At 48.5% G+C, this 14,219-nt stretch overlaps 1 protein-coding gene across 1 annotated transcript in view; it reads right to left on the bottom strand.

The window, feature by feature from the left end:
* The window catches only part of SYNJ1 (synaptojanin 1), a 79,532-nt gene extending 73,291 nt beyond the window's left edge, over nt 1-6,241 (bottom strand). The window contains exon 1 of the mRNA XM_038766396.1: nt 6,096-6,241. Within this exon, the coding sequence (XP_038622324.1) occupies nt 6,096-6,219 (124 nt within the window). The 5' untranslated portion in view covers nt 6,220-6,241. The remainder of the gene's footprint in view (nt 1-6,095) is intronic.
* Between the last annotated feature and the right edge of the window lie 7,978 nt (nt 6,242-14,219).

The raw sequence follows: 14,219 nt of genomic DNA, 5'->3' as shown, positions 1-14,219 counted from the left end.
CACGCAGTAAGTGCTTAATAAATACAATTGATTGAATCGTCAGAGGAGAAAGAAGAGGACGTGCAGAGCAAATGAACAAATCCAAATGGGCCTTTATACCGAGACCCTTTCAGGTAGGAGGTGATCTTCCATTAGAAAAGACCGCATTGCCCGTACGGCCTGCATACAGCTCCACCCGATAGATCAGATTCTTCGTGGGCAGTAACTACCCCCGATTGCTAAATGTTTCTACTCCCTAGTTAGAGGAAGTCTGCGGCGAGCAAACCTCTAGAGATAGAGAAGGAGGAAGCAGAGACCATTTGCTGACGAAAGTGAGAACGGCGGTCAGGGAAAATCACTTGGGAAGAAAAGGCCGTCGGGGCCGAACTGGCCCACTGGGGCTAGTGGCCGTGAGGGCTAATTTGAGCCCCATCCACAGAGGCGGTAGGGGCGAGTCCCCGGGGAACCCGCTATCCCCCGCTTCTGCCCGCCTGCCCTCAGCCTACGGACCGGACATGGGCCCGGTTTAAGGGCCAGGCCGGCTCCAGACCCGTCGGAAAAGCGGCACGCTCTAGAGGGAAGAGCGCAGGCTGCGAGTCGGAACACGTGGGTTCCCTCATCTGTCAAATCAATCGATCAATCATATTTATTGAGTGCTTACTGTGTGCAGAGAACTGTACTAAGCGCTTGGGAAGTCCAAGTTGGCGCCATATAGAGACAGTCCCTACCCAACAGCGGGCTCACAGTCTAAAAGGGGGAGACGGAGAGCAGAACCAAACACGCTAACAAGATAAAATAAATAGAATAGATGCGTACAAGTAAAATAAATAGAGTAATAAATATGTACAAACATCTATCAATCAATCGTATTTATTGAGCGCTTACTGTGTGCAGAGCACTGTACTAAGCGCTTGGGAAGTCCAAGTTGGCACCATATAGAGACGGTCCCTACCCAACAGCGGGCTCACAGTCTAAAAGGGGGAGACGGAGAACAAAACCAAACACACTAACAAAATAAAATAAATAGAGTGGCAATGAAGACAGTGAGTACCTCACGGGACGGACTGGATCCACCCTGATTACCTTCTATCTAGGCCAGCGCTTACAACAGTGCTTGGAACATAACAACTGTTTAACAAATCCTCTCGGGGCTAGCCAGGGCAGGGATGAAATGCAGCACATTTCCATCTCCGGCACATTTCACCCCGGGGGCTGCAGGGAGCCCCAAATCTGCTCTGCGGGCACCCGGGAGACCACGACAGCAGTGGGCCTTACAGGTAGAGGGACGGTCCACTCCGCTCATCCACTGGGCTCATTGGCTTGGCTTTCTGGCCAGAGCCTCGTCTAGAACGGGCCGACGGGGCCTATGAGGCTGGGAACTTGTTCTCTTGCTTGAACACTGGAAAAGGATGAGAGAGAGCGAGAGAGAGACAGAGAGAGGACGAGCGAGGGGAAGGGAGGGAGGCTGAGGGGGAGAGAGGCCAAGGGAGGGGGATGCCGAGGGAGGCCAAGAGAGAGGCTGATGGAGAGAGGCTGATGGAGAGAGAGGCTGATGGAGAGAGAGGCTGATGGAGAGAGAGGCTGACGGAGAGAGAGGCTGACGGAGAGAGAGGCTGATGGAGAGAGAGGCTGACGGAGAGAGAGGCTGACAGGGAGAGAGGCTGACAGGGAGAGAGGCTGACGGAGAGGCTGACGGAGAGGCTGAAGGAGAGAGAGGCTGACGGAGAGAGAAGCTGATAGGGAGAGAGGCTGACGGGGAGAGAGGCTGACGGAGAGAGGCTGACGGGGAGAGAGGCTGACGGGGAGAGAGGCTGACGGAGAGAGGCTGACGGGGAGAGAGGCTGACGGGGAGAGAGGCTGACGGGGAGAGAGGCTGACGGGGAGAGAGGCTGACGGGGAGAGAGGCTGACAGAGAGAGGCTGACAGAGAGAGGCTGACAGAGAGGCTGACGGGGAGAGAGGCTGACTGGGAGAGGCTGACAGAGAGAGAGGCTGACGGAGAGAGGCTGACGGAGAGAGAGGCTGACGGAGAGAGAGGCTGACGGAGAGAGAGGCTGACAGGGAGAGAGGCTGACAGGGAGAGAGGCTGACAGAGAGAGAGGCTGACAGAGAGGCTGATGGGGAGAGAGGCTGACTGGGAGAGGCTGACAGAGAGAGGCTGACAGGGAGAGAGGCTGACGGAGAGAGAGGCTGACGGAGAGAGAGGCTGACGGAGAGAGAGGCTGATGGAGAGAGAGGCTGACGGAGAGAGAGGCTGACGGAGAGAGAGGCTGATGGAGAGAGAGGCTGACAGAGGGACTAAGAGAGAGAGGCCAAGGGAGAGAAGCTGGGGAAGAGAGAGAGGCCAAGAAATCCCTGCACATGCTCCAGGGTTTCTGAGAATTTACTGACAGAAAAACTGAGTTACAAAGATGAGATCCTAGATGTTTGAGTTCCTGGAACTCAACGAGACTGTGCACGGTGGCTCCCGATGCTGTCGAGTCTCACTTCCTATCTCACTTTCACCTTCTGCGTGCTGGGTGGGGTAGGCAAGATAAGGCAAAGTCACCACCGGCTAAACTTTGGCAACTTGAGCCTGTGATCGGAAGGTTTACCAACAGAGTGGCCAGTTCTCTGCTCCAGGATGACAAACTTTATTTACACAAACATTTCTTCACTTAGGGAAGCCACAGAATGCTCTCCAGCACCGTCCTTATAAAGCTGCGACCACGGCGTCCCCACTCAAATCCACCACTGAACAACCTCAGAGTCCCTTTTGCTCTTTGATATTTATTAAAGCAGCATGGCCTAGTAGATAGAGCACGGGCCTGGGACTCGGAAGGACCTGGATTAAAATCCCAGATCCGCCATCTCAGTGCTTAGAACATAGTAAGCGCTTAACAAATGCCATTATTATTATTATAATTATTATATTATATTATTATTATTATTCATAATAATGATAGCATTTAAGTGCTTACTATGTGCAAAGCACTGTTCTAAGCGCTGGGGGGGATACAATGTGATCAAATTGTCCCACGTGGGGCTCACAGTTTTAATCCCCATTTTTACAGATGAGGTAACAGGCTCAGAGAAGTTAAGTGACTTGCCCAAGGTCACACAGCAGACTTGTGGTGGAGCCGGGATTCAAACCCATGACCTCTGACTCCAAAGCCCGGGCTCTTTCCACTGAGCCACGCTGCTTCTCTGTGAGCCCAATAATAATAATTATTATTATTTGTCTGCTTTGTGACCTTGAGCAAGTCACTTGGCCTTTCTATGCCTCTGTTAAACGGAGCTTAAGACCATAAGCCCCATGTGAGATATGGACTGTGTCCAACTCGATTACCTTGTCTCTAGCCCACCGCTCGGTACAGTGCCTGTCACATACTGAGTGCTTAACAAATGCCATTAAAAACAACGTAGGACTATAGATTTTATATTGCTGCAATGCCTCCCTGCAGGACTCCCATTTCACAGTCATTTCAGAACATATGGCCCCGAATGTCATTTCCTGGCATTTCTCGGGGAACTATTTGTTAGAATCTAAATGCCAGACGAAAGGAATGGAAAAAGTGGCCAGCAGTAGCAGCCCCGATTCTGCCCTGGCCAACGGGCGGGGGGAACATTGGATCGGCTGGCCCGACGACGGGGGTCCCAGGGCGGGGGGACGCCGGGATGGTCCGCGCTCACGGCCGGGGTTGGAGGGGGAGACCCAGTCGCCCACCGGCACGACGATTGGGAGCCACTTCCCCCAAACACGGGGCCTGTCGAGAATGCCGTCCCTTACATCACTGCATGGGACGTTCCTTTTCCATTTGTTAGGGGCTGGGTTGGTCCCTTTGGCCAAACGAGAAAAATCCGCAAGGGAAAGGTTTGAGGCATATTGACGTTGCAGGACTTAAAGATCCCAATCACTGTCCCCCCCGGCCACCTCCCCAACATTAATTGCGTCCAAGATTAAAACACACAGCAGATACCCAATCATTCAATTGGACTTTTAGACTGTGAGCCCACTGTTGGGTAGGGACTGTCTCTATATGTTGCCAATTTGGACTTCCCAAGCGCTTAGTACAGTGCTCTGCACATAGTAAGCGCTCAATAAATACGAATGATGATGATGATTCAATTCATTCAATCGCATTTACTGAGTGATTGAGCACTGTACTAAGAGCTTGGGAGAGGACAAAATAACAATAACCAGACACATTTCCTGCCCACAACAAGCTTACAGTCTAGAGGGTGTAGCCCGGCCTGGAACCTCTCTCCCTGCCACCCAAATCCGCCTCAGTCATCTCCAGGGTTCCTTTCCTTGCTCGACCTTCCCACCTCATTTCTGCCATCGCCGCTAGCCGACCTCCCTCTCTCGGTAGCCAAGGCTGCTGCCCCTCAATCAATCAATCAATCAATCGTATTTATTGAGCGCTTACTATGTGCAGAGCACTGCCCCTCACGCTCCCGGCCTCTGCTAGTCCTAGTCAACCCTCTCGGGATCGAAGAGCACAGGCCTGGGGGTCGGGAGGCCCGGGTTCTAGTCCCAGCTCTTCCACTGGTCTGCTGTGTGACCTCGGCCAAGTCACTTCCCTTCTCAGGGCTTCAGTTTCCTCATCTGAAAGATGGGGGGGGAAGGTAGACTGCGAGACCCGAGTGGGCTGTAGCCGAACTGATAACGTTTCTATCTGTTTCAGTGCTTAGCACATCAACGCTCATCTGTCCTTCGGTACAGCGCTCTGCAGAGGAAGTGAGGTGAGAACGCTCCTCATATTTTTCATATTTCTCAAGGAAGTTGTTAAGCATCCTCCCCAGCCCTCCCCGCCCCCTCTGTATTTTTTTTTATGGTATTTGTTAAGGACTTGCTATGTGCCAGGCACTGTTCTGAGCACTGAAGTAGATACAAAGTAATCAGGTTGGACACGGTCCCTATCCCACATGGGGCTCACAGTCTTAAATCACCACTGTACAAATGAGGTAACTGAGTCACAGCAGTTCGGGCTCTCTCTTCTCCAGCCAGACAACCCCAAGTCCTTTGACCTTTTCTTTAAGAACCTATTTTCCTTCCCTCTAATCCACCACACCCTCCAAAACCACCCCGCCACTCCAATGAGGGCTTGACCTCCGCAGAACACAGGGTGAGGATGACTTTTTGACTCTGACCTGTCACCCCTCTACTAATGTCACCCCTTCCTTCCTCTCCCCCTCATCCCCCTCTCCATCCCCCCATCTTACCTCCTTCCCTTCCCCACAGCACCTGTATATATGTATGTACATATTTGTTACTCTATTTATTTATTTTACTTGTACCTATCTATTCTATTTATTTTATTTTGTTAGTATGTTTGGTTTTGTTCTCTGTCTCCCCCTTTTAGTCTGTGATCCCACTGTTGGGTAGGGACTGTCTCTATATGTTTCCAACTTGTACTTCCCAAGCGCTTAGTACAGTGCTCTGCACACAGTAAGCACTCAATAAATACGATTGATGATGATGATGATGATGATGAAGACAGAAGAAACCTCTCTCCAAGATTTTCAGACGAGACTGGGCAGAAAGCTTCGCCCAGGGATGCTATTTTTACCCTCCAAGTACTGAACGGAAAGAGATCAAACAACACGCTATACTTCACAAGCAGCAACGAGGCAGCACAGCAATTTCCACCTTCAAAGGCAGCCAAACAATTTCCACTTTCCAAGGCAGCAAAACGAGAAAATTAAACCGGCACAAGCGTCATGGGCCGCAAATGACGCCCCAGGAGGGAAAACGGTGGAGAGGGCAGGGGAGCCGGGAAAAGTGGGAGAAGGTGGTGGGCGGTGTGAGCAAGGGCGGGGGACGACAGGAGAGCGGGAAGATTGAAGCTGGGCCTGGTTCCCCCAGCCCACGGCTCCTCCACCCCCATGGGGGCTGGTTCTCGCGGACAACCCCCAGTGGGGACCCTTCCCCAGGATAATCCCGGCTTCGCCACTTATCGGCTGTGTGACTTTGGACAAGTCCCTTCACTTCTCTGGGCCTCAGTTCCCTCATCTGCAAAATGGGGATTAGCGCTGTGAGCCCCACTTGGGACAACCTGATGACCCTGTATCATCAGGGTGACCCTGTGCTGTGGCCCGTGCCCACCCAGTGCCCCCAGAGTGGGAGAGACTCACAGAGGGCCGCCACGGCCCCGGACTCGAAGAGGAGACATTGTTCCTTGTGTCGGGTCTCGGCCAGGACGCTGAAGGGTGGCGGGTCCAGCTTGTGGTAGATCCGGAACCCCTTGCTGAAGGCCATCGTCGTCCCCGTCCACGGCGGCGGCCCTGGGGGCGGGAAGGAGGAGGACATAGGGGACTGAAGACCCTCAGGATGCCGGGAGGGGGGGCATTCATTCATTCAATCGCATTTACTGAGCGCTTACTATGTGCAGAGCATTCATTCATTCATTCAATCGTATTTACTGAGTGCTTACTCTGTGCAGAGCACTGTACTAAGTGCTCGTAAAGTACAATAAAGCAATACAATCAATCATATTTATTGAGCGCTTACTGTGTCCAGAGCACTGTACTATGTGCTTGGGAAGTATAAGTTGGCAACATATAGAGACAGTCCCTACCCAACAGTGGGCTCACAGTCTAGAAGCGGGGGAGAGAGAACAAAACCAAACATATTAACAAAATAAAATAGAATAGATATGTACAAGTAAAATAAATAAATAGAGTAATGAATATGTACAAACACATATACATATATACAGGTGCTGCGGGTAAGGGAAGGAGGTAAGACGGGGGGATGGAGAGGGCGATGGGGGGAGAGGAAGGAGGGGGCTCAGTCTGGGAAGGCCTCCTGGAGGAGGTGAGCTCTCAGTAGGGTCTTGTGGGGCCCTGAGAGACAACCCCTGTCCACATCAGGCTTACAGTCGGGTGGTGGTGGGGTGAAGACAGACATCAAAACAAGTTAAACAGGCAACAATCTAAATAAATAGAATTATAGATACATACACAAGTGCTGTGGGGAGGGAGTCAGGGTGAGGCAGAAGGGAAGGGAAGCTGAGGAAAAGGGGGCTCGGCCTGGGAAGGCCTCCTGGAGGAGGTGGGCCTTGAGGATCTGCGGGGACCGGCCTGGCTGGCCCCCGTTTTTCCCGCGGATGCAGGGAAGGGATGTTGCCAACTTGGACTTCCCAAGCGCTTAGTACAGTGCTCTGCACACAGCAAGCGCTCAATAAATACGACTGATAATGATGCTGATGAAGGGATGGGAAGGGAAAGGAAGGGAAGGGAACGGGCCGGCCGGGGGGCGACCTGCAGGGAGGGGGCGGCCCCTGGCCCCTGCCCCCTTCGCTTGTACCCCCCCCACAGCGCTTAGCACAGGGCCTGCCCCGTAAGAAGCGCTTAACCAACCCCCCAATTCTGATCATTATCAGCCCGGGCGGCCACGCTGGTCTGACAGCAGGCCGGGGCCAGGACAGGACCCTCACTCACTCATTCATTCCTTCCTTCGATCGCATTTACTGAGCGCCCACTGCGTGCAGGGCACTGGACTAAGCGCTCTGGGCGGTACAACTCGGCAATAAGGAGAGACCATCCCTGCCCACACCGGGCTGACAGGCCAGGCCAGGGCAGGCCGGGAGGGAGGAAGGGGGGGAGGGGGAAGGGAGGGGGTCCCCAGCGCCCCCCAGGCTGCCCGGAGGGAAGAGGGGGGGATGGGAGAGCCGGGCCCGGGTGGAGGAGCCCGGTTCCCCGCCCCCCAGCCCCCCAACCCCCAGCCCCCCAGCCCCCAGGCCCATGACAGCTGCTGTCAGAGAGGCTTCCGCCCCCCTCTCCCAGGGGAGCCTGGCTCAACCCCGTACCTCTCTTTTTCTTTCTTTTTTTCTTTCTTTCTGTCTTTCTTTTTTTCTTTCTTTCTCTCCCTGCCTCTCTCCCTCTCCCTCCTTCGTGCGCCCTGCCCGCCCGCCTGTCTGTCTTCCTTTGGCCCTGGGGCCCCTGCCTTGGCCCCGCCCCCGCCGCCGTGCGACGTCACTTCCGGTCCCGCCTCCCCATCTCTTCCGCACTGCGCCGGGGCCGAGGACCGGAAGGGCCCCGCCCACCAGGGGAGGGGGCGTGGCCGGAGAGAGGCCCCGCCCTCTCCCTCCCCGTCCGAGCTTCCAGCCAATCCCCGCGCTCCGCAGCGTCCCGCCACCCTCCCCTCCCCTCCCCCCCCGCCCCGCTCCGCCTCCAGCAGCTGCTGCTGCTGCTGCCCCCTGCTGGACGGGCTGAGCCACGCGCGGCCGAGCTCAGACGGCGGGGAAGACTTAGTCATTCATTCATTCATTCATTCATTCATTCATTTAATTCATATTTATCATTCATTCATTCAATTCATATTTATCATTCATTCATTCAATTCATATTTATCGTTCATTCATTCAATTCACATTTATCATTCATTCATTCAATTCATATTTATCATTCATTCATTCATTCATTCAATTCATATTTATCATTCATTCATTCAATTCATATTTATCATTCATTAATACATTCATTCATTCATGCATTCAATTCATATTTATCATTCATTCATTCAATTCACATTTATCATTCATTCATTCAATTCATATTTATCATTCATTCATTCATTCATTCAATTCATATTTATCATTCATTCATTCAATTCATATTTATCATTCATTAATACATTCATTCATTCATGCATTCAATTCATATTTATCATTCATTCATTCAATTCATATTTATCATTCATTAATACATTCATTCATTCATTCATTCAATTCATATTTATCATTCATTCATTCAATTCATATTTATCATTCATTAATGCATTCATTCATTCATTCATTCAATTCATATTTATCATTCATTCATTCAATTCATATTTATCATTCATTAATACATTCATTCATTCATTCATTCATTCAATCATATTTATTGAGCGCTTACTGTGTGCAGAGCACTGGACTAAGCGCTTGGGAAGTCCAAGTTGGCAACATACAGAGCCGGTCCCTACCCAACAGCGGGCTCACAGTCTAGAAGGGGGAGACAGAGAACAAAACAAAACATATTAACAAAATAAAATAAATAGAATATGTACAAATAAAATAAATCGAGTAATAAATACATGCAAACATATATATAAACATATAAACATTCATTCATTCATTCAATTCATATTTTTCATTCATTCAATTCATTCATTCCATTCATATTTATCATTCATTAATACATTCATTCATTCATTCAATTCATATTTATCATTCATTCGTTCAATTCACATTTATCATTCATTAATACATTCATTCATTCAATTCATATTTTTCATTCATTCAATTCATTCATTCAATTCATATTTATCATTCATTAATACATTCATTCATTCATTAATTTCATATTTAACATTCATTTATTCATTTATTTCATATTTAGCATTCATAAGAAGCTCTCTTCCTCCCTTCAAGGCCCTACTGAGAGCTCACCTCCTCCAGGAGGCCTTCCCAGACTGAGCCCCTTCCTTCCTCTCCCCCTTGTGCCCCTCTCCATCCCCCCGCCTTACCTCCTTCCCTTCCCCACAGCACCTGTATATATGTATATATGTTTGTACATGTTTGTTACTCTATTTATTTATTTTACTTGTACATATCTGTTCTATTTATTTTATTTTGTTAGTATGTTTGGTTTTGTTCTCTGTCTCCCCCTTTTAGACTGTGAGCCCATTGTTGGGTAGGGACTGTCTCTATATGTTGCCAACTTGTCCTTCCCAAGCGCTTAGTACAGTGCTCTGCACACAGTAAGCGCTCAGTAAATACGATTGATGATGATGATGATGATTTATCATTCATTAATACATTCATTCATTCATTTCATATTTAACATTCATTTATTCATTTATTTTATATTTAGCATTCATAAGAAGCATAAGAAGCAGCATGGCTCAGTGGAAAGAGCCCGGGCTTTGGAGTCAGAGGTCATGGGTTCAAATCCTGGCTTCGCCAATTGTCAGCTGTGTGACTTTGGGCAAGTCACTTCACTTCTCTGTGCTTCAGTTACCTCATCTGTAAAATGGGGATGAAGATTGTGAGCCCCACGTGGGACACCCTGATCACCTTGTATCCCCCCAGCGCTTAGAACAGTGCTTTGCACATAGTAAGTGCTTAACAAATGCCATCATCATTATTCATTCATTAATTCAATCATCAATCGTATTTACTGTGTGCAGAGCACTGTACTAAGCGCTTGGGAAGTCCAAGTTGGCAACATATAGAGACGGCCCCTACCCAACAGCGGGCTCACAGTCTAGAAGGGGGAGACAGACAACAAAACAAATTAACGAAATTAACAAAATAAATAGAATAAATATGTACAAATAAAATAGAGTAATAAATCCGTACAAACATATAGACAGGTGCTGTGGGGAGGGGAAGGAGGTAAGGCGGTGGGGAGGGGGAGAGGAACATTCAACTTCTCTGTGCTTCAGTTCCCTCATCTGTAAAATGGGGATTACGATTGTGAGCCCCAGGTGGGACAACCTGATCACCTTGTATCCCCCACAGCGCTTAGAACAGTGCTTTGCACATAGTAAGCGCTAAACAAATGCCATCATCATTATTATTATGGTTTGAAAGCAGACTGTGAGCCCACTGTTGGGTAGGGACTGTCTCTATATGTTGCCAACTTGGACTTCCCAAGCGCTTAGTGCAGTGCTCTGCACACAGTAAGCGCTCAATAAATACGATTGATTGATTGATTGATTGAACATTGGGGCTACACCACGGGACTGTTTATTCGCAACTTCGAAGTAACGCCGACTTCAACATAGCCCCAACTCCTAATCACCGAAAAACCCAACCCCCTGAGAAACCTATTAGACTCATCATGGCCTAATGGGTAGCACATGGGCCTGGGAGTGTGGCTAGGGAAGCAGCATGGCTCAGTGGAAAGAGCCCGGGCTTGGGAGTCTGAGGTCATGGGTTCAAATCCCGCTCCGCCACTTGTCAGCTGTGGGACTTTGGGCAAGTCACTTCTCTGGGCCTCAGTTACCTCATCTGTGAAATGGGGATTAAGGCTGGGAGCTCCACATGGGACAATCTGATTACCTTGTATCTACTCCACCGCTTAGAACAGTGCTTAGCACATAGTAAGCGCTTAACAAATACCATTATCCTTTCTAGACTGTGAGCCCGTGGTTGGGCAGGGACAGTCTCTATCTGTTGCCAAAATGTGCTTTCCAAGCGCTTAGTCCAGTGCTCTGCACACAGTAAGCGCTCAACAAATACGATTGAATGAATGAATGAGTCAGAGGACTGGGCTCTAATCCCAAACCCCGCCGCTTGTCTGCCGTGTGACCTTGGGCAAGTCACTTCACTTCTCTATGCCTCCGTTCCCCCTTCTGTAAAATGGGGATGAAGACTGGGACAGGGACTGAGTCCAATTTGTTTTGTATCCAAACCCAGGGCTTAGTACAGTCCCTGGCACATAGTAAGCGCTTAACAAATACCATTATAATAATAATATAATAATTCATTCATTCATTCAATCGTATTTATTGAGCACTTACTGTGTGCAGAGCACTGTACTAAGCGCTTGGGAAGTCCAAGTTGGCAACATATAGAGACGGTCCCTGCCCAACAGTGGGCTCACAGTCTAGACTGACTGTTTTTCCCAGAAGGGGCAGTCGCAATATTTTTAGCGTTTGTAAGGGGGCCACATAGGAGCCTTTTTGGGGGTGCTGAGAGACAGTCATTTGTTCATTCATTCATTCATTCATATTTATTCATTCATTCAATCAGTCATATTTATTGAGCGCTTACTGTGTGCAGAGCACTGTACTAAGCACATGGGAAGTACAAGTTGGCAACATCTAGAGACGATCCCTACCCAACAGTGGGCTCACAGTCTAGAAGGGGGAGACAGAGAACAAAACATATTAACAAAATAAAATAAATAGAATAACCACGTAAAATAAAATAAATAGAGTAATAAATACGTACAAACATACATACATACATGTATACAGATGCTGTGGGGAGGGAATAATAATAATAATTAATAATAATAATAAATAATTGATCATAATAAACAATCATCATCATAATCAGTCCAACGGCCGGCGCCAGGGACCGTGTCAGCCTGTCAGATCGCTCAGTCCAGCAGAGGGCGCCATGGAGAGGGTTCCTGCCGGTCCTTGTAGCCGATTCCCAGCAGATGGCGCCAGAGAGACGATCGAAGGCCGTCCTACTCCTCAATCCGGCAGATGGCGCCAGAGAGACTGTCCCCGTTCGGCCGGTTCATTGGGCCAAAAGATGGCGCCAGAGACGCTCAAGCCTGTCCTTTCCCTGAATCCACCAGGCGGCGCCAGAGCGAAAGTCACGCATTCATTCATTCATTCATTCATTCGCATTCATTCATTCATTCGTATTCATTCATTCATATTCATTCATTCGCATTAATTCATTCATTCGCATTAATTCATTCATTCGTATTCATTCATTCATATTCATTCATTCATTTGCATTAATTCATTCATTCGCATTCATTCATTCACATTCATTCATCCATATTCATTCATTCGCATTAATTCATTCATTCGCATTCATTCATTCGTATTCATTCATATGCATTCGTTCATTCGCATTATTCATTCATTCGTAATTATTCATTCATTCCTTCGTATTCATTCATTTGCATTAATTCATTCACATTTATTCATTCATTCCTTTGTATTCATTCATTCATTCATTCATTCACATTCATTCATATTCATTCACATTAATTCATTCATTCACATTTATTCATTCATTTATATTCATTTGCATTAATTCATTCATTCATATTAATTCATTCATTCATATTAATTCATTCATTCATATTCATTCATTCATTCATTCGCATTCATTCATTCGCATTGCAGTGTGGCTCAGGTGTGAGTGTGAGTCAGAGGTCATGGGTTCAAATCCCGGCTCCACGAATTGTCAGCTGTGTGACTTGGGGCAAGTCACATCACTTCTCTGGGCCTCAGTTACCTCATCTGTAAAATGGGGCTTAAGACTGTGAGCCCCCCGGGGGACAACCTGATCACCTTGTAACCTCCCCAGCGCTTAGAACAGTGCTTTGCACATAGTAAGCGCTTAATAAATGCCATTATTATTTATTATTATTATTAATTCATTCACATTCATTCATTCATTCGTATTCATTCATTCATTCGCATTTATTCATTCATTCAATCAATCGTATTTATTCATTCATTCATTCAATCGTATTTATTGAGCGCTTACTGTGTGCAGAGCACTGTACCAAGCGCTTGGGAAGTACAAGCTGGTAACATATAGAGACGGTCCCTACCCAATAGCGGGCTCACAGTCTGGAAGGGGGAGACAATCAATCAATCAATCAATCGTATTTATTGAGCGCTTACTATGTGCAGAGCACTGTACTAAGCGCTTGGGAAGTACAAATTGGCATCACATAGAGACAGTCCCTACCCAACAGTGGGCTCACAGTCTAAAAGGGGGAGACAGAGAACAGAACCAAACATACCAACAAAATAAAATAAGTAGGATAGAAATGTACAAGTAAAATAAATAAATGAATAAATAAATAGAGTAATAAATATGTACAACCATATATACATATATACAGGTGCTGTGGGGAAGGGAAGGAGGTAAGACGGGGGGATGGAGAGGGGGACGAGGGGAGAGGAAAGAAGGGGCTCAGTCTGGGAAGGCCTCCTGGAGGAGGTGAGCTCTCAGCAGGGCCTTGAAGGGAGGAAGAGAGCTAGCTTGGCGGATGGGCAGAGGGAGGGCATTCCAGGCCCGGGGGATGACGTGGGCCGGGGGTCGATGGCGGGACAGGCGAGAGCGAGGTACAGTGAGGAGATTAGTGGTGGAGGAGCGGAGGGTGCGGGCTGGGCAGTAGAAGGAGAGAAGGGAGGTGAGGTAGGAGGGGGCGAGGTGATGGACAGCCTTGAAGCCCAGGGTGAGGAGTTTCTGCTTGATGCGCAGATTGATCGGTAGCCATTGGAGGTTTTTGAGGAGGGGAGTAATATGTCCAGAGCGTTTCTGGACAAAGATAATCCGGGCAGCAGCATGAAGTATGGATTGAAGTGGAGAGAGACACGAGGATGGGAGATCAGAGAGAAGGCTAGTGCAGTAGTCCAGACGGGATAGGATGAGAGCTTGAATGAGCAGGGTAGCAGTTTGGATGGAGAGGAAAGGGCGGATCTTGGCAATGTTGCGGAGCTGAGACCGGCAGGTTTTGGTGACGGCTTGGATGTGAGGGGTGAATGAGAGAGCGGAGTCGAGG

The sequence above is a fragment of the Tachyglossus aculeatus genome, chromosome 24 (assembly GCF_015852505.1).
Source record: "Tachyglossus aculeatus isolate mTacAcu1 chromosome 24, mTacAcu1.pri, whole genome shotgun sequence".
In the NCBI taxonomy this organism is placed as follows: Eukaryota; Metazoa; Chordata; class Mammalia; order Monotremata; family Tachyglossidae; genus Tachyglossus; species Tachyglossus aculeatus.
Note: the sequence above shows the minus strand (reverse complement) of the source record. Positions and strands in the feature narration are given on the sequence as shown.